The 21,556-nt window shown below is 34.8% G+C and overlaps 1 protein-coding gene across 1 annotated transcript in view; it reads left to right on the forward strand.

The window, feature by feature from the left end:
- Positions 1 to 21,556, forward strand: part of LOC129519855 (phospholipid-transporting ATPase ABCA3-like) — a 142,501-nt gene that overhangs the window by 102,060 nt on the left and 18,885 nt on the right. The window contains exons 20-24 of the mRNA XM_055340687.1: positions 793 to 1,042; positions 1,398 to 1,606; positions 6,355 to 6,567; positions 9,138 to 9,308; positions 14,926 to 15,104. Coding sequence (XP_055196662.1) covers positions 793 to 1,042; positions 1,398 to 1,606; positions 6,355 to 6,567; positions 9,138 to 9,308; positions 14,926 to 15,104 — 1,022 coding nt within the window. The remainder of the gene's footprint in view (positions 1 to 792; positions 1,043 to 1,397; positions 1,607 to 6,354; positions 6,568 to 9,137; positions 9,309 to 14,925; positions 15,105 to 21,556) is intronic.

Consider the following 21,556-nt stretch of genomic DNA (forward strand, 5'->3'; position numbering starts at 1 on the left):
ATTATCTGTTCTTTTTCTTGGTTCTGTTTTTTAGTATATCTAGTGATTTTTTAATTGAATGCCAAAATTGTATATGAAAATTATATATACTTTACTTGAGATTATCTTCTCCAGAGGAGATTTAACTCCTGAAAGGCAATGAGATTAAGGGAAGATATAAATCTAATTGAGGATTTAAGTAATTTAATATTGGGTTAAAATTTTTGTAAGAACTCATCTACATCTTACTCACTCTTACTCTTAGGGTATAGCCCTTTAGAAGCCCCACTGAAGGCTTGAGTATTTACCAATGCATTCCATCAATTATAAATCTAAAATGCTTTAAAGGAAAAAAGGATATAGAATGTTTGGCTCAATTCAGTGCATTTCCATTCCTTCTAAGGGTTTATCCCCTATATGTTGATTGCTTTTTTTAGGTATCTAATACCTTCAAAGAGGTGATTTTTTTAAATCCAGCTTTTTTATTTTCACAGAGAAAAATTTTCTGCTTTAAGCAATAAAATCTGTAAGTGGAAGTACTTATGAATCTAAGATAAGTCAAGAAAATCTATACCAAGTTGCCTGTGTTTTCTCAGTGAAGTAGGAATCCAGATCATAGGCTATGAAATGGGAGAGCTTGGAATTTAATAATAGTGTAGAGTGCGTGAGGAGAATGACAAACGTTTGAAATAATCATTATAAGAAAATTGAAAGGGATGAGAACCAAATAGATCATTTGTTTCTTTCCCCAACATAACTTTGTAGATTATCTCTTTTGTGGATAAACTGACCAACATTATTTCCTCATCTTAGGTGACCTACTGAAATACTTAATGGAAAATGAAGATTGTATTCACTTATGCATTGTTGCATTTTCCATTGAGGTGAAGACAAATAAAATAATTCTTACTGCTCTTTTCAACAATCAAGCATATCATTCACCATCTCTGGCCTTGGCAATATTAGACAACATTCTTTTCATGACAGTTGCTGGCTCTAATGCTTCCATAACAGTCTTCAATAAACCTCAGCCTTACTCTAAGCCTAAAAAACAAAGTGGAACGTATGTTATTCTTTTTATTAAAATTTGACATTTTTAAAAGATTATGTATTTATTTGAGAGAGTGAGAGTGAGCAAGAGCAGGAGCAAGGGGGAAGGTCATGTGAGAGGGAGAAGCAGACTCCCTACTGAACAGGCAGCCAGACAGAGGGCTAGATCCCAGGATTCCTGAGATCATGATCTAAGCTGAAGGCAGATGCTTAACTGACTGAGCCACCCAGGTGCCCCTAATTTAAGATGCACTCAAATTTGATACCTATATGATTACATTTACATGATTAAAAAGTTATTGATAGAAATTTATGTTTTCTGCTGTATTGGTTTCCTGATATATCTACTTTTGTTCCTTCTTCTGTAGATTGTCAGATGGACTCCAGGTGGCCTTAAATCTACATTTTGGCATGACTCTTCTGATCAGTGGCTTTTGTCTCCTGACAGTGACTGAACAAGTCACTAAGGCAAAGCACATCCAATTCCTGAGTGGGGTTTACATCCCTGTGTACTGGCTTTCTGCTCTACTGTGGGATTTCATCATCTTCTTCATTACCTGCTGCTTACTACTGGTAAGTGTTAGATACACTTTCTTGAGGCCTCATTTTCCTTCCATATCCCTTGGAAAATTCCTATTTTCTAATTATGTGATTCAAATCATAACTGTATTTGGAGATAGGGCCTTCAAAGAGGTGACTAAGTTAGAATGAAATAGTTAGGGTAGGACCTAATCCAATCTGACTGGTATCCTCTTTAAGAAGAGGATATTTGAATATACAAAAAGACATAAGTGTTCATGCACATAGTAAAGTTCATCTGAGGACACAGCCAAAAGGTGGCCATTTGCAAACCAAAGAGAGAGACCTTAGAAAAACCAACTCTAAGAGAAGATGGCAGCGGGAGAGGAGGGTGCTAAGCTCATCTGCTCCCAAGAACACAACTAGATAACTATCAAATAATTCGAAGTACTCAAAAAATCAACCTGAAGACTGACAGAACAAACTCCACAACTAAAGGGAGAGCAGAGGCTACATCATAGAAGGTGGAAGTGTGGAGACATGGTGTAGGGGCAGGTCACTGGTACTGTGGATGGGAGGGAGCTATAGTCACAAAGAAGAGTGAGAGAGAGTACAGCACACAGGAATGCACAGAAGAACATTTCTCCAATGCCATTGCTGGGAAAACAAGAGGGGGAGGGGTGGATTATTTTTGTGAGTTCTTGCAACCATCCGGGCTTACAGCCTAGAGTTTTAAAAGGTCTGCAGGTTGGGCTAGGATAGAGCTCTGAAGTCACTGCCCTGCTCCTGGAGAGAAGGCAGGCAAACGTGGGAGTACATGAATGGGTGAAAACGGCAGTCTGAAGAATGCTTGGGACACACAAGGGTGACAATATTTGCTCTTCATGGAGCACCTCCCTGAACACCTCCCTGAGAAGCAACCTTCATGGAGATACCTCTCCAGGGATGAAGGAGGTGGCTGGCATCACTTCCCTCCCCACCTTTTAGGAAAAACACTGAGCCACCTGTGGGAAGCAGTGCAGGGCTGACACCCACTGGCTAACTTGCTGACACAAAGTCCCACCCAATGGGCTCTTGTGGGACTGCCCTTCCTTCTCAGTCAAGCTTGCCTCAGTCCAGCATGGTGGGTTTCTCCCCCAGCGGACCAGCACAAACCCCTGCCCATATCACATCTCTAAAGCCTAGAGTTTTAAAGATCAGCAGGCTTGACAGGGATAGAGCCTGGAAGACACTACACTGCTCCTGGAAAGAAGGCAGGCAAACAATCCAGAGGCAGACAGCAGGGGGGGTGATCATTTGCTCTTCTTGCCTGAGAGGCAGGATTCACAGAGACACCTCTCCTGGAGACAAAGGAGCTGGCTGTCACTATTTCACTCCCCTGCCCCTCATCATATACACACAGCCACCTTCAGGAAGCAGGGCAGAGGTGCCCCCACAGGCTGCCTAACTTGCTTACAAGTCCCACGCCCCTGCGCTCTGGTGGGACTGCCCTTCTCAGTCAAGCATGCCTCAGTCTTAGTACAGTGAGCACCTTCCCCAGATGACAGCAGAAACCTCTGACCATACCACAACTCCCAATCAAAGACTACTGCTGGGTTTCAGTTCTAGTGGAACTGGTATCAGGTCTCATTTATAAGCAGACTAAAGCACACCTACTTAAAACTCATCACATTCTGACCAAGAACCAAACATTACCCACTGCAGACAAGGAGAGCTTCTGCAGACAACTGGCCTGAAGGATGGTGCACACAAAACACAACAGCAGGGCACACACAGCTCACACCAGAGACGTTGAACACCAGGCTCTGGGCACTACATGATCTCTTCTTCATAAAGCCATTTACTCTCAGGAGCAGGAAACAACAAGCTTTTCTAACACAAAGAAGAAGGTAATGATTTAGACAAAATGCCAAGATGGAGGAATTCATCCCAAATGAAACAAGATGAGACCACAGCAAGAAATTGAAGTGAGGGATCCCTGGGTGGCGCAGCGGTTTGGCGCCTGCCTTTGGCCCAGGGCGCGGTCCTGGAGACCCGGGATCGAATCCCACGTCGGGCTCCCGGTGCATGGAGTCTGCTTCTCCCTCTGCCTGTGTCTCTGCCTCTCTCTCTCAAAAAAAGAAAGAAATTAAAGTGAAACAGATGTAAGTAACATGCCTGATGGAGAATTTAAAGCAACAATCATAAGGATATTTGCTGGGCTTGTAAAAGAATGGAAGACATCAAGGAGACCCTTACCAAATAGAAGTATTAAAAAATAATCCAACAGAAATGAAGAATGCAGTAACTGGGATTGGAAACAGGCTTGATGTAATGAACAGTAGGCTAGAAGAAGCAGAGAAATGAATTAGTAATACAGAATATTAAATGAACAAAAAGAAAGAAAGAATTATGGAACATGAAAATAGACTTAGGGAACTCAGTGACTCCATCAAACATTAAAACGTTTGTATTATAGGAGTCCCAGAAGAAGAAGAGAAAGAAACGGGGGTAGAAAATTTATGTGACAAAATAATAGCTGAAAATTTCCCTAATCTGGGGAACGAAACAGACATCCAAATCCAGGAAGCACAGAGAACTCCCATCAAAATCAGCAAAAGCATTCCAATACCAAGATATATTGTAATTAAATTTGCAAAATAGAGTGATAAAGAAAAATCTTAAACGCAGAAAGACAAAAGAAGTTCTTAACATACAAGAAAAAACACATAAAGCTAGTAAATCTTTCAACATAATCATGGCAAGCCATAAGGAAGTAGCATGATATATTCAACATACTGATGGGGAATATCTGCAGCCAAGAATAGTCTATCCAGCAAGCCTATCATTCAGAATAGAAGGAAAGATAAAAAGTTTCCCAGACAAGCAGAAACTAAAGAAGTTTGTGCCTACTAAACCACCCCTGCCAGAAATATTAAAGAGGATGCTTTGAGTGGAAAGAAAAGACCAAAAATGGTGAAGGAAAGAAAGGACCAAAGAAAATCTCCAGAAACAACAGAAAATAATAAAATAGCAAAAAATACATATCTATCAACAATTACTCTGAATGTAAATGGACTAAATGCTCCAATCAAAAGACCCCGAGTGTCAGAATGAATTTTTTTTAAAAAAGGGCTATCTATATGCTGCCTACAAGAGACTTGTTTTAGACCTAAAGACACCTACATATTGAAAGTGAAGGGATCTAGAAACATTTTTCATGCAAATAGATGTCAAAAGAAAGCTGGAGTAGCAATACATATATCTGAAAAACTAGACACTAAACCAAAGACTGTAATGAGATGAAGAAGGTCTCTATCATAGTAAAGGGGACAATCCAACAAGAAGATCTAACACTTGCAAATATTTATGCACCCAATGTTGCAGCACCATGTTATAAAAAAATTAATAACAAATATAGGGGCACCTCAGTGGCTCAGTTGGTTGGGCATCTGCCTTTGGCTCAGGTCATGATCTCATGATCCCAGAGTCCTGGGGTCAAGCCCCACACCAGACTCCCTGCTCAGCAGGAAGTCTGCTTGTCCCTCTCCCTCTACACCTACTCATTCTCTCTCTCTCTCTCTCTCTCTCTCACCCTCTCTCTCAAATAAACAAAAATATTCTTTAAAAAAATATTTACTTGAAACTTTGTTTGCATGTTTATTTATAGATCAATTTTCATAGAATCTGCATATTCACAGTCTTCTTGTCCAAGAACAGAATATATTATTTATCCAAGTAGGAATTTGACTTTTCTTTGAAATAAGTTTTGATCTGTGGCTTTCAAGGATTTTAAGCATTCAAACACAGGGACTGTTAGATCATATGACTTGTATTTGGGTACTTCACTCTATTTATTCAGTTTAGGTTTACAGTATGCTTATTCAGAAACAAACCAACTATAGGTATTGAATTCAACTAAGACCTACCAGTCTTCTTTTGCTACTGCTATCACAACCAAGGACATCACAATTGCATAACAATTCTTAGCTTAACTGTGTTATTTGCTTCTTGGTTGTCCTGCTATATAATTATGTAACTGCCCAAAGAGACAACCCTGACATTTGTAGAGAAATTGCATTTACTAATGAGATACTGATTTCTAGAAATTTGCTTTAACAACTACAGATTTATCTCCACCATCATCATTCATTCAATTTAAGTCCCTCTAAGTTTATGCTTCAGTGTCTGTTTTTAAATTTCAATTAGAAAAATATAAGAAGGAAGCCCCAGAGTTCCTTGGGTCAATGTGATGTGAGTAGGGGACCCAGTTCAAAGGTATGATAGATAAGTTATAACCAGAGATAAGAAAAAATCTTTAGAGAAATAGGCTTTCTACAGAAATAACCTACTTTCTGGGAAAGGTGAGAGTTATTAGGATTATTAGGGGAAAGTATACTGACTGTTAATTAAAAAAAATATTCCATCACTGGGTGTTATACACAACTGATAAATTATTGAACACGATATCTGAAACTGATGATATCAGTTTATACATCAGTTAGATGATATGTACTATATGTTGGCTAATTGAACTTAATTTTTTTTAATTTTAATAAAAATAAATAAGCTAAAAACAATTCCAGGTAGAAAAAAATTAAGGGAATTGTGGTGGTTTGCTCATTGGACTGTCCTTTGGTGTAGTAGAGGTAGGAGTATCCTACCTTTATGCTCCTAAGCTGGAGCTTTTTTTAGAGGCTAATTGATTCAATTAATGAATATGCCCATGCTAAATAGTGATAGGAGTTGCTATCTCCTTCTCTAAACATTCTGGCTTGTATTATTTTTTACTTGCCTTTATCTCTATGCTCTCTGTGTTTCAGGGAGCATTTAAATTCTGCCAATTGGATATTTACATCACAGATTACCATTTTCTGGACACAATGCTGATCTTCATGCTGTATGGCTGGTCTGCCATTCCCCTCATGTATCTGCTGAGCTTCTTGTTTACTAAAAGTACTTCTGCCTACATCAAACTTGTCCTGTTCAACTACCTTTCAGGCATTTTCAGTACCCTCATAGATGCCACATTGCAATTTGGTAAGGGTAAGGACTTTACAAAATTTCTCTTTCCCCAGAAATCAGCAGTAAATAAATAAGTAGGAGTGAACTAAGGATATTAATAGACAATTAAGTTTTAGGTTTTGGGAAAATCCTGTACTTGACATAGGTTCATAACATTTGAGTGCCTATGATATTCTGGGCGCCTTGTTAGAGCTGGGATCTTCATGCTGAACTGATGGGACTGAACCTGACCTACAAGTCCTTTGACAAGTTTCCTCTGCTCTATCCCCACCTCTAGTAACTCCATGGCATGACTTAAATAATTTGTTTTGCAACAGATATGGGGAATTTTAGGAACATTTTTCCTGAGACTCACCTGTCAGACAGAGAGAACACAAAAAAGCAGCTTTCATTTTAGAAGAGCAGTCCTCAGAAAGTTAGAATAAATTCTATCTCAACTATATGAAGCCATTATTATCTTTAAAAGTGTTTTCCTTTGATGTTATGGCAGTTTGTAGTGAGATGAAGAGAAGGAAGAATGGAGAGGAACCTTGAGTCCTTGGGAGAGGCTGACAGTTTTGTTCAAGGAAGGCTTTGCAGTGTGGCTTTTTTTCCCTAATTAAATGAAAAGTCACAAGATTGTGAGCAACCTAACAAGATTTTCCAGGAAGAAAATCTCTATATGCATCTGATGTCCATATAATTATCTAAGCCAGCTTCCCTCCCTTCCAGGACTGTTTTCTACAGTATTCTTGAATGTGTATTTCCTCATTTTCCTTCTCTGATTTTGAGATTTGGAGAGATAGTTACTAAAATGGCCATTGTAAATGCAGTTGTTAATTCACCCTCCAATGTGCATTTCAGCTGGCCTGAATAATTTCCCACATCCTCCCTTTCTGTTGCACCATAAACACTGGCTCCTGCCTTGTTCCCTTAGGCCTTCACTGGCCACAAAAGAATAGCCCTTAACTTCCTTTGAGAATGAATATTTCACGTGTGTAAGAGTTAAGCTTCTGCATAACAGATGAAAAAACTTGTTAACAGATATGCCTTAGCACTCATTCTCTCAAAGGAATACCCAAAGCATGGAAAGCAAATATTTGTATATTTTTGTACACTTGTTCAAAGAATACTTTGTGTTGTGAGGAAGACTCATTTGAGTCTGTGAGCCCTAATCTAAAATGAAATGATCATTTAGGGGACTAGAGAGTAATTGTTGTTTAAGAGTAAGAATAGGAATAAATTACTGTTTTAGAAAGTTTTTGAAAGACTTTTTTGGGAGGATTATGTTGCAAAGAGTAATGTGGAGTAGGATGAGAACAAAAAGGAAGCCAGTAGATTTGGCAATTAGAAAGTCAAAAGAGACTTTCACTTTTGAGGAGCAAAACAAACATTATGAGTGATACTGTGCCAAAAATAATGAACTGAAAGGAAATTATGGAATTGGCAGAGGCCAACAATTAAATGAAAGCAAGTGTTCTTGAAGGTAAGCAAGCATCAAAAGTAGCTTTGACTTAAGGTTATTGACAGCATCTGTTGACCTTAATTTTCCAGTTAGTAAGTTGCAAGGAACTTGGCATCTGTTCAATTAGCCAATATCCTGAATTTTTTAACTTGGATCAACAATTTGTGTCTTTATCAATTTAAAATCTACAATGAGGGATCCCTGGGTGGCGCAGTGGTTTGGCGCCTGCCTTTGGCCCGGGGCGCGATCCTGGAGACCCGGGATCGAATCCCACGGCGGGCTCCCGGTGCATGGAGCCTGCTTCTCCCTCTGCCTGTGTCTCTGCCTCTCTCTCTCTGTGACTATCATAAATAAATTTAAAAAAATTAAAATCTACAATGAATAGAATCACCATGTTGGACACTTGAAGTTTCACTTCTTGGCTATCTTTTTGCCCACAGTATCTTCCATGAAGTTTCTGTTTAAGCTAGCCTTTTATCTTCTTTCTAAAAAACTGAATTCATGATAAAAATTCATAAATTTATTTTGATAATAAATATTATCATAATATTATAAATATTATAATATTTAAAATAATTGATTTTATAATAATATTATAAATATTATTTATTTAAAAATAAATATCAATTCATAAATTAAGCATATCTCCAGGAACTTAGTCTCTAATAACTGTTCATAGTAAATACATTCTGGAGCGTTAACTATCTCTATAGTAGTTATCTATCAGCTGGTTCCCTTGAAGATTTTTCTCCTCTCAAATATGTCATAATTTCCCTATCTGTTCTCTACTGTTGAATTCTAGGCTATATCTCCAACTTCTCTTTATTTCCTTACTTGATCAATTGGGATTAGAAATGTAAAAAAAAAAAATAGTGGTGGTTTCCTCTCCTTATCAGGTGCCAGGAAGTCTTATCACATGCACACCCACTTCACCAAAGAGACTTTTCAGAACTCCACAATTATCAACACAAAGTATGTCACTGGATGTCAGTTAACAAACTTATTGGGAAATAATTAGTGTTCTTGAATATAATCATCTGTTTTTTAATTCCTGAGCTTTGTTGGATCATCCTTGGGGGATTTATTCTTTTCAGGGTAGTTCATTTCCTATAATGAAATCTAATCTTATCATCTTTTTTAGAAGTTCAACATAGGATCTCCAGAGCCACCAGAGACTTCATACTTAATTCATTACTGTTCTTTCCCAATTACAACCTTGCGAAGTGTATCAATGACTATTTTACTTTCTACCAGATTAAGAAATGGTGCTCTGGAAATAAACCTCCTGTCTACCTAAACTGTAGTACAGAAAGTAAGTATTATTAACCTTAAACATAAAACTGCTAATTTTTCCAGCAAAAAAAAAATGGGTGAATTGGGGAATGGCAGAGAATTGCAATACAGAACAAGCAAGTGACAGCAAACCATAGGCAAGTCTCACAAACATTATTTTAGAGAGGAACATTATTTAAGAGGAATTGTTTAAACAAGTCCATCAGAGAGAAACAAGAGTTCAGGGTGATGACTGTTTCTCATTGGCCAAGATGCAGGGGTCATCAATTTCTTATAGGAGACACAATGTACATTTTTGTTACTGTTGTTGGGGTCTGTAATTTATGATTCTTGCCTTTGAGGATTCTTCTTTTGGATCTATGATTGATACTTCTTGTCATTGACAGAGTGGTAGGGTGTGAGAGTTACCCCTGCTGTCCTCCTGACTCCACTTTAGTGAGGCTTCCCTTTGTTCATTTTCACAGTATCTGTGGGGTTCCTAAGCTTAAGAAATTAGTCTTGGACTTAGCGCATGAGGTATGTGGGAAGTCAGCCCTTATTCCAAAGGAGAGAGTCAAGACACATTTTCAGTACATAAATCATTTTGTAAGACTGGGAGAAAAACTTTGTAAATATAATAAAACCTCAAAAGCAAAGGTAAGGTAAGTTTAGAGTAGCTGTCAGATATAAGAGCTACTAACAATCAACCACATAGTATGTAATTACATTATTTTAAATCTTCATAACCTCAAGTTCTCAGTTTTTATACTCCTGTTGAGGAAGATGACTTATGCCAAACAACGTTTATGGTGTAGAACTGGGATTCACAGCTTGTGTTCCCTCATTGCAAAATGCATTTCATCTTTGGAAAAGAACCTCCAGGGGAAGTATTTGTATTACATTTACTTTTGTTACCTCCCACCACCTCCACTACTGGTAATCACTCATACTCATCCACCCAAAATTTATTTGAAGGAATGGATGACATCCATTCTCCAGTATCTAATACAGTATCTGCATATAGAGGAACTCAACTGCTAAATAAATAAATAAATAAATAAATAAATAAATAAATAAATAAATGTGGTGATTTGAATGATAAAGTGCTGTACAACAGAAAAAAAAAGCCAGAAAAGAAGTAAAGAGAAAGGCAAACAGTACTGAGGTTTGTTGAAAGGGTAAACATTCATTTTAACTTTAGAAATCCCCGTGGTGGTATTGTATCATTTATTAGCTAATTTTGAAAATATCTTATCTTGGTGAGAGTGGGCAGAGTGAGAAGGAATACTTAATAAGCCAGATATTACCTAGAAGAGTAGTCAATGGCCTCAAAGGGAAGCTCAGTGTTCAGAACTATAAACTGTATGACAATAAACTTTAGGAGATGAGGTGAGGTGGAAAAAAATGGAAGAGAAATATTTCTGGTAAAATCTAGTGACATGGAAATCAGGTATTATCAAGTCTCCATAGAAGCAAGGACTATTTTGCACAGCAATGTAGAAGGGTTCCAGTTCCTCCATATCTTCTCCAACAATTGTTATTTTCCATTTTTTTAAATTATATAGCCTTTCTAGTAAGTATGAAGTTATATCACATTGTTGTTTCAATTTGCATTTCTCTACTGTTACCAGTGATGTTGAGCATCTTTTCATGTACCCATTGTTCATTTGTATACCTTCTTCATAGAAATGTCTATTCAAGTACTTTGCCCATTTGAAATTGGTTTATTTGTCTTTATGTGTTCTGGAAAAGAGACCCTTCTTTGATATATGACTTGTAAATATTTTCTCCCAGGGCTGTATTCTCACTTTCTTACTTGTGTCCTTTGATACACAGTAGTGTTTCATTTTGATGAAGGCCAGCTTACCCATTGTTTCTTTGGTTGTTTGTACAGCTTAGGTGTCAAAGAAAAATCATTGCTTAATCAGAGGTCAAAGAGATTTACCCAATGTTTCCCCCTAGAGATTTATTGTCATAGCCTTTATATTTAGATTGTTGATTCTCTTGTAAGTTGATTTCTGTATATGGTGTGAGACGGGGTTCTAGTTTGATTCTTTTGTGTATGGATATCCAGTTATTCCAGCACCATTTGTTTAAAAGACTACTCCAGACTACTCCATTTCCCCACTTAATTAACTTAGCACTCTTGTTGAAACAGGTTAACCTCAGAAGTATGGGTCTATTTCTGAACTCTCACTTGTATTTAATTGATCTGTATGTCCTTGTTTCAGTACCACCCCCATCTTGATTACTTTAGCTTTGGTAGTAAGTTTTGAAATTGGAACTTGGCTATGTCTTGACATTTATTTTGCAATTCTGTATATATTTAGGGATTACCTTTTCTTTAATACACACACACACAAAACAAATCTAGTAGGAATTTTACTGACATTGCTTTAATTCTGTAAAAAAAATTTGAAAGATTTAATATCTTTACAATTTTGTTTTGACACTCTGTGGCTTGGTATATGCCTTTGCTTATTGAGTTCTAGCCATCCATCTATTTACTTAGGACTTCTTCATTTTTATTTAATACTAATTGGTAGTTATTGGTTTACAAGTATTACAGATATGTTACTAACTTTATTCCTACATATCTTTTGATGCTATTATAAATAGTATCACTTTTTGAAGTGTCATTTTTTTGTTTCTTGCTGATACAAAGAAAGTTGAAAGAGATCGTTTTGTATACTGAACTTGCTAAATTATTTATTTTATTAAGTTTAATAATTTGTGAGTAGATGATTTCTTATTTTCAATAGGTACATTTTAAGCAGGCTGCCAATAAGGACACTACATACTGCTTTGTCAAGGACAAATAGTTTGGATTTAATCAAAGTGGTGATAGCAGACATCTAGTTTCATTCCAGCTTCAGAGAGAACACCTTCACTGAAACTATGTGCCCTATTTCACACAGCTTTTATGAACCAGAACTGAGATTCAAAGGGATCTTAGTTTCCTGGATTAAGGGAGTTTCTCTGCCACCATCCTGTGTTTAGTAAACTTTTTTTTTTAATCATAAATAACTGTTCAGTTTTACTTACGCTCCTGTTCAGATGGGCAAATGATTTTTCTTCTTTGTTTTACTGAATTACATATTCTGTCAAATTACAGAAGCTTATTTTGCATAAAGAATTAAATAATAAACTGAATGTGCATGGAGATAATTGATCATGTTTCCTTAATAAAGATAAAACTATTTGGGTGTCCTCTTTAATAATTTGAGGAGAGGAACTGATAGAGTTTTGTAGAATCATTTCATTCTACCTACATTTTCAAAATCATTGGCATAAATTTGTTTATGATATCTTCTGGTATTTTTAAAATCTATGAATTCTATCGAACTTAGCATTTTCATTTATGATATTCTGAATTTTTTCCACTTACATTTTTTTCTTGATAAATCTTACCAAAGGCTTATCAATCATATTAGGCTTTTCAAAAAACAAGCTTTCACATTTATTGATTCTTCATATCACATGTTTATTTCTTAAATTATTAATCTCTCGGGTTTTTAAATTTTTCTTCCACATTTTCCATTTTGAACAACTAATTTTCTAACGTCATAAGATGGGTTCTTAAATCATTTATTGTTATCCAGTCTTCTTTTCATTATTAGGATGGATTTCTTTTTTTTATTATTATTTTTATTTATGACAGTACAGAGAGAGAGAGAGAGAGGCAGAGACACAGGCAGAGGGAGAAGCAGGCTCCATGCACCGGGAGCCCGACGTGGAATTCGATCCCGGGTCTCCAGGATCGCGCCCCGGGCCAAAGACAGGCGCCAAACCACTGCGCCACCCAGGGATCCCTTAGGATGGATTTCAGTGGTGTTTGGAAAGTTTGTATTTTCCTTGGTTAGATTCTCTGAATTCTTGCATCTGTGAGTTGATCTCTCATCACTTATAAAATTCTCATCTTGGGAAGGCACCACTTCTGAGAAGAACAACTTAGAAGACAGAATTATCGCTTGGAAGGTTAATGATATGTAAAAAGAAGGAAAATATAGTAATAATGAATGGTACTATAAAACAAAAAGTTATCAGGGAATCAGAAAACTGTACCCACATTACTACCACATCACTACCACCAGCAGCAGAAGGACATTTATTAAAGGAATTATGTTTCACTCTGCCAATAGAAATCCTTTCATAAGCTAAGCAACCAAGTAATCAACCCAAACTCATCATCACCACTGCATAAAATTATTTTGATGGTTCATGAAAATTCACAATTCACAACAGGGATAGCCAACATTCATACAAAGCTAGCATGTCAAGAAAACAAAAATAAAAATAGCAAATACGAAAAAAAATCTTTTAAAAACCATAGAGTTAACTTAATTAGAAATCAACCGAGTGATCAAGGTCAATATTAGCAGTGATAAGTCACACTGGTAGCATATACCTTTTGTTGTTGTTGTTGTTTTCAAAATAAAAATCTTACTTTATCTCTGTGATCTTCTCAAAACCCATAATCCCAGTCTAATCATAAAGAAGAAAAAAGAGGAAAGCATGAGACATATCCCAGTTGAGCGAAGTCCTACAAAATACCTGACCAGTACTCCTCAAAACTGTCAATGTTATAAAAGATAAGGAAAATCTGAGAAACTGTCACAGTTAAGAGGTACTTCAGGAAATGCAACCACAACATATAATATAGGATTCTAGACTGGTTCACAGAAAAACAAACAAAAAAGAACATTACATTTTTAAAAAGGAAACCTGAATAAATCAGGGACTTTAATTAATGGTAATATTTGATATTTGTTAATGATAATATTTATTGGGGCACCTGGGTGGCTCAGTGGTTAAGCATCTGCCTTTGGCTCAGGTCATGATCTCGGGGTCCTTGGATTAAGTCCCTAATCAGGTTCCTCTCCTCACCCTCCCCACCTCCCCACAGAGAGCCTGCTTCTCCCTCTGCTTATATCTCTGCCTCTCTCTGTGTGTGTCTCTCATGAATAAATAAATAAAATATTTTTTTAAAAAATAATATTTATTCATTATTATAACATGTGCCATATCAATGTATGCTGTTAATAATTAAGGAGCACATGCAGAATATTTGGAATTCTCTATAGTGTCTGTAATTTTTCTGTAAATTTAAAACCACTCAAAAGATAAATTTTTAAAAGGAAGAAAAGTATATAATTATCTTATAACAAAATTCTATACTTTTTCACTCAACTTCTCAAGAAAGTTCAAGAAGTATCACTAATGGTCATTTTTACCTTTTAAAAGCAAAGTGTTATCTTTTGCAAGAGTATTTGCACTTTAATATTTTCTTCTAATTATCAATTTAAGATTTCACACTTCTAAAAGTATTTGGGGCAGATTTTTCATAATATGCAATAGTTAATAGCCATATCAATAAATATATTAATATTAATATGCTTACTTGATTACTATATATTATAATCATGAAATTAGCTTTCAAAATTCATTGTTGAAATGATATTTGTGTAGTAGGATAATCACTTTTCACACTTCAAATAGTTTACTTTTCTCAACTTAGCCTAATACTTCATTCCCCCCTTTATTTCTTATTTATTGTTTTCTTAGGCCTTGTTCATGGTGTCAGTGTTCTATATTAAGATCTCTCTCTTTCTCTCTCTCTTAATCTCCTTCTCTTTCTCTCACTCTGCCATTCTCAGATATTGCAAAGAATGTTTATTCTTTGGAAGAGAAAATGATTGGAAAGTACATGATTATAATGAGTATCATAGGCTTTATTTACCTTCTCTTCCTTTTCTTTTTGGACACTACCTTGTGGAAGCTAAGAACATTTTTCAATCAATATGTTTACTTTGGTATCTATAAGACATTCAAGAAGGTGAGTAATTAAGCATGAGCCTTAAGATTTTATTATCAATTATACTCATTCTTGAAGTAAGTCAATCGGAGAAGGACAAACAGTGTATGTTCTCATTCATTTGGGGAATATGAATAATAGTGAAAGGGAATATAAGGGAAGGGAGAAGAAATGTGTGGGAAATGTCAGAAAGGGAGACAGAACATAAAGACTCCTAACTCTGGGAAATGAACTAGGGGTGGTGGAAGGGGAGGAGGGCGGGGGGTGGGGGTGAATGGGTGATGGGCACTGAGGGGGACACTTGACGGGATGAGCACTGGGTGTTATTCTGTATGTTGGTAAATTGAACACCAATAAAAAATTAATTTATTAAAAAAATTATACTCATTCTGAGAACCTAATGCACATCTACTTCTAAAAAAAACCTGTTTGTTTTCTAGTTTCTATTATCATTGCTTTTTATGACTATTTTATAATTTAGACAAAGTGTAAATCAGAAATAAAAATGTCATGACTTATCAATAAAAATTCTAATACTAGATGCAAAAAAAAAAAAGGATGATTCCAAACAAAATCTTTTTAAGAAGGTGGGAAGGGTAGAGGGTGGTACCTGGGTGGCTCTTGCTCCTCTCCTCACTTGCTCGCTCTCACTCACACTCTCTCTCAAGTAAATAACTAAATAAAATCTTAAAAAAAATAAAAAAAAAACTCCAAGCAAATGGAACATTAAGCCTGAAAAGCATTTATCTATATATGACTATCTTAGGTACTGGTAAAAGAAAAATCTAGGGTTCACAGAAATATCATATATATATATGATTTTTTAAAGATTTATTTATTTATTTTAGAAAGAGAAAGAATGAGGTGGGGAGGGAGCAGAGGAAGAGTGAAGCACACTCCCTGCTGAGTGCAGAGCATGGAGCCTGACATGGGCCTGGCTCAATCCCAGGACCCTGAGATCATGACCTGAGCTGAAACTGTTGGCTGCTCAACTAAGTGAGCCACCCAGGTGCCCCAGATATATATTTTTTAAAATAAAATTTATCGAGTTTAATTTACCTTCAATAAACTGCATTTGTTTTTATTAATTATTTCAAGGAACCAAATTTTGTGTTTACTAATTTCATTTCTTGTTGGCTGTTCTCTCTTTCACTGATATTTTTGGTCTTTATTTAAAATTTGTTCTTCCTGCTACTTGCTTTTGGGTTACTTTCCTCCTAGTTTCTTTATGGAAAGACTATAACTACAGGTTTTAGGTCTTTCTTCTTTAATAATATAAACATTGAAAGCAAAATACTTCCCTGTGAATAGTTCTCTAGCTGTACCCTGAAAAAAATTTGATGTCTTATATTTTCACTATTATTCAAATGTTTAAGAATTTTTAAAATTTCCTATATGATTTCTTTTTTTGATGTATGGATTACTTAAAAGTCTATAAATAAATTTCAAAATATTTGGGAAGTTTCTAGATATATTGTTATTGATTTCTAGTTTAATTCCTTTGTGATCAAAAAAACATACTCTATAGTAAATCCTTTTAAATTAATTGATAATTGCTATATGGCTCAGCATATGATCAATCTTGGTGATGTGTTTATGTGAAATAAATGTGTATTTTGCATGTTAGTTGTAATGTTCTATAAATATCAACTAGGTTATGATGGTTGATTGGATTGTTTATATTACCTAGTTTCTAACTGATATTTTTGTTAGATTTATCTTTCAATTGCTGAGAAAAGAGTGTAAAATCTCCAATCCTGGTTGTAGGTTTATTTCTCCCTTTAATTCTGTCATATTTTAAAAATACATTTTGAATATCACTAAGCTAATAAATATTATTACATGTCTTTCTGATTAATTGAATCAGAGTATTGCTGGTAATGACATATATCTCTGCTAATATTCTTTGTCTTAAAGTCTATTTCCTGTGAAATTAATGTGGCATCTTCACTCTTGTATGTACTATTTCATGGTATGTCATTTCACATACATTTATTTTCAAAATTCTGTCTTTACATTTAACGTGGCTTGCTGTAAACAGCATGTGATTGGGTCCTAACTTTTTGTCTATTCTAATAATCTCTGACTTTTCAATTTGAGCAGTTAGTCCTTCATTGATAAATTTGTATTTCTATCGACCACATATATTATTTGTCTTCTGTTTGCCCCTTCACGTTTTTGTCTCACGCTTTCCCATTTCTGCCTTAATTTGGATTAATTGAATATATTTGGAATTCTATTTCATTTTTTAAAATATTTTATTCATTTATTTGAGAGGAAGAGAGAGAGAAAAAAAGCAAGATGAATGAGAGGGAAAAGCAGAAGGAGAAGCAGACTCCCTGCTGAGCAGGAGCCTGACTGGGTCTTGATCCCAGGACCCTGGAATCTTGACCTGAGCCCAAGGCAGAAGCTTAATGAATTGAGCCACCCAGGCACCTCTGGAACTCTATTTTAATTTTTCAATTTACTCTAGCTTTACTTCTATATTTATCTTTAGTAGTCAATGAAGGGTTTACAAAATATATAGTTGATTTTTCATAGTCTATTTCATATTGTGAAATGTAGTAATTGTGAAAGCATAAATGTCCATTTCTATCCCTCACTGTTTTTAATGCTATAGTTGGCGTATGTCTTACATCTCTGTATGTTATTATGTTATTAACCATGAAAAATAACACTATATTTTGCTTTAGTACATTATGCATTTCAAAGTAACCAATAGGGAAAATGATTTTATACTTACCTAGTATTTAGCATCTCTGTTGCTATTCATTCTTTCCTGAACATATGAGTTTCCCTCTGTTATGATTTTCCTTTACACTGAAAACTTATTTAACGATTTATTTTAGTTAGAGAAGGACTATGTTAGTCTTCTTTTATCTGAAAATGTCTTTATTTATCTTCATTCTTGGAGTGTACTTTGCTTTCTTTAGAAGCCTAAGCTGATAGTTGGGTTTTTTCTTGGCACTCTACCATGTCATTTGGTTATCTTCTGCCTTCTTTTAATTCAAATGAAAAGACACCAATCACTCAAATTGTTTTCTCTTGTGTGTATCGCATTGCTTTTTTTTTTTGTTTTGTTTTGTTTTTGGCTGCTTTTAAAAGTTTATCATTATCTTTGGTTTCCATCAGTTTGACTGTGATCTACCAAGGCATGATGCCAATTTGGCTAAGCCAGAACCTTATTTGCTGGAATCCCCTTCCCTGTATTATCCTGGTTTAGAGTTGGTAAGGAAAGAAGTCCACATGAGATTTGGAAGGCAGAATTGAAGCAGACTTCTTATACTCAGTCTTAAAGCAGCACAACTTTCTCCTTAACTTCTCCACTCCAAACTGCATTAGCATCCAACATAAATCAAGACACAATTGTTTACTTAGGCTAGGTCAGGGAATGGCAGTGTCATCTCCCATAATTTTATTCTTTTTTTTTCCAAGTACTTGTTCATTTTATTGCTGTTTGATAAAGTGATGAATATCTATCAATTCATTTTACTGCATTTTTCCTGTACATATGTTTGTATCTTATTTATTTTTATTAAGTTTTTAATTTTAATCCCAGTATAACAGTGTTATATTAGTTTCAGGTATACAATATAGTGACTCAAATATTCCATGCCTCACTCAGTGCTCATCATGATAAGTTTACTCTTAATTGCCTTCACTTATTTTTCTCATTCCCCCCACCCACCTCCTTTCTGGTAAGCACCAGTTTTTTCTCTATAGGTAAGAGAAAATTTCTTGGTTTGTCTCTTTCTCTTTTTTTGTTTTGTTTCTCAAATTCCACATATAAGTGAAATCATATGGTATTTATCTTTCTCTGACTTAGTATACTTAGCATTATTCTCTCTAGCTCCATCCATATTGTTGCAAATGGCAAGATTCCATTTTTTATGGTTGAGTAATATTCCATTGGCTGAATAGTTCAGATGGACTGTCTGTATAGTTATGGATGGATTTGCTTTTTCATATTTGTTGACACTTCCTCCATGGCCCATTTATCACCAGCATCCTGTTTCCTCCTTTGTTGAAGATTCATTGACCATGTAACTGTGGGTTTATTTTGGGGTTTTCTATTTTGTTCTGTCAATCTATGTGTCTGTTTTTGTGCCAGTACCATATCGTTTTAAGTAGTCAAGCTTTGTAATGTAACATTAAGTCTGTAACTGTGATATCCAGTTTTGTTTTATTTTGAAGATTGTTTTGACTACTCAGGGTCTTTGTGGTACTGTACAAATATTTGGATTATTTGTTCTAGTTCTGTGAAAAAAAATTGTTGTTATTTGATATGAATTACAGTAAGCATCATAGATTGCTCTGGGTACTATAGACAGTTTAACAATATTTGTTCTTCCAAATAATGGTCATGGAATGTCTTTTCAATTTTTTGTGTCATCTTTAATTTTTTCATCAATGTTTAATAGTATTCCAAGTACAGGTCTCCCATGATTGAATTCTTATAACATTTATAGTTCTTATAGTTGCAAGTAAATAGCATGGATGTTTTTGCCTCAATTTCTGTTTATGAATAAAGATTATATTTTATGGGATGCCTGAGTGGCTTAGTGGTTGAGTGCCTACCTTTTTTTCCCTGACTGTATGGCAGTATGTTTTTTTTTTCCTCCTTTGCCCATAAGTTTTTGTAACTTCACCAACATACATCATATTATGCATTTCAATATTCTTTTTCTCTGGGACATGATTTCTTTCATTTCAAAGTTAGTCATCTAAGTTTTACCATCTTTGAATTTTGACAAATATTTACAGTTGTGAAACCATTACAATCTCACCATAATTGAAATATACAATATTTCTGTCATATCAGGAATTTTCCTTTGCAAGGAGCTCTCTTAGTCTTCTGAGGTTCAGAGTATCTATGGTAATGTCCCATTATTCATTCTTCACATTGGTAATTTTTTTTATTGATCAGTTAAGCTAAAATTTATTGAATTTTATAGATATTTTAAATAACCCACTTTTGGGTTCATTGATTTTTTTCCTTCTATTATTTCTATTTCCAATACCACTGTATTAGCTCATGCCATTATTATCTCTTTCTGCTTATTAGAGATTTACTTGTATTATTTTATTTTTATTTCTGTTTTTTTCTAGTAGAAGTTGGATCAATGAGACTTTTTCCTTTTCAAGACTATTCTTTTTAATATAAATATTTGATGATATAAATATCTCCCTATCACTGCTTTAGGTGCATCTCATAAATTTTGACATACCATGTTTTCATTCTCTTCAAAACATTTCCTAATATCTTTTGTGATTCCTTTCTTGGTGCATAAGTTATTTATAAAGTGTGTTGTTTAATTTCTAACTATTTCAAAATTTTACAGATATTTGTTGCTGGAGTACATATTCTTCTGTCTTCATAAATTTATGAAAACTTGTTTCATGGCCCAGAACATGCCCTATCTTGGCAAATGTTCCTTTACTTGAAAGAATGCATATTCTGCTCCTATTGTATGCAGTGTTTTTTAACTGTGAACTAGATAAAGTTGTTTAATAATGTTGTTCAACTTTTCTACATTTTACTGTTTCTTTTTTCATTAACCTGTTGTGCCAGTTTTCAAGAGATTAGTGTTAAAGACTCTAAGGATGGATGGCAATGAATTTGTCTATTTCTCCTCTTTTTCTTTTTTCTTTTTTTTTGGGGGGGGGTTGGGCCTTCTCTGTTTAGAGTCTAAATTTTAGGTGCACCTGCACTTAATATTTTTATGTCCTCTTGAATTGACCCTTTATCATTATGTAACTGCCTTTTAAAAAAATTTCTGTTGATATTCCTTGTTCCGTAATATACTTTGTCTGATATTACTCTGCCAATTTTTTCATGTAATTTGCATGATGTATGTTTTTTTGTCATTTGTCATTTAACCTCTGTATATTACTATATTTGATATGTGTTCCTTATAATAGCATAGTTCACTTTGTTTTGTTTTTTATTCAATCTAACAATCCCTATATTTTAATCGAATTTAGACTATTCTTTTTTTTAGACTTTATTCTTAATGTAATTTGTTATATGGTTGGGTTTAAATTTATCAACTTGCTATTTATTTTCTTTCACATTTATACTTTATTTTTTCGTTTCATGTCTTTTTTAGATTAGCAGTATTTTTATGATTCAAATGCATCTCTGCTACTAATTGATTAGATTGAGCCTCTTGGTTTTAGCAATGTAAACTTTTCCAAACCATGTGCACATAATATTTTTTCCATTATTCAAGTCTTTTTCAATTTCTTTCATTGTCTTTTAGTTCTCAGTGTACAGGAATTTCACCTTCACGGTTAAATTTATTCCAAAGTATTTTATTCTTTCTGACACAATTATAAATGGGATTGTTTTCTTAATTTTTCTTTCTGATAGATCATTATTGTGTGTAGAAATGCAATGGGTTTTTAAACATTGATTTTGTAAACTGAAACTTCACTGAATTCATTTATTAGTTCCCTTTCTTATGATTTTA

The sequence above is a fragment of the Nyctereutes procyonoides genome, unplaced genomic scaffold (assembly GCF_905146905.1).
Source record: "Nyctereutes procyonoides isolate TBG_1078 unplaced genomic scaffold, NYPRO_anot_genome, whole genome shotgun sequence".
Classification (NCBI taxonomy): Eukaryota; Metazoa; Chordata; class Mammalia; order Carnivora; family Canidae; genus Nyctereutes; species Nyctereutes procyonoides.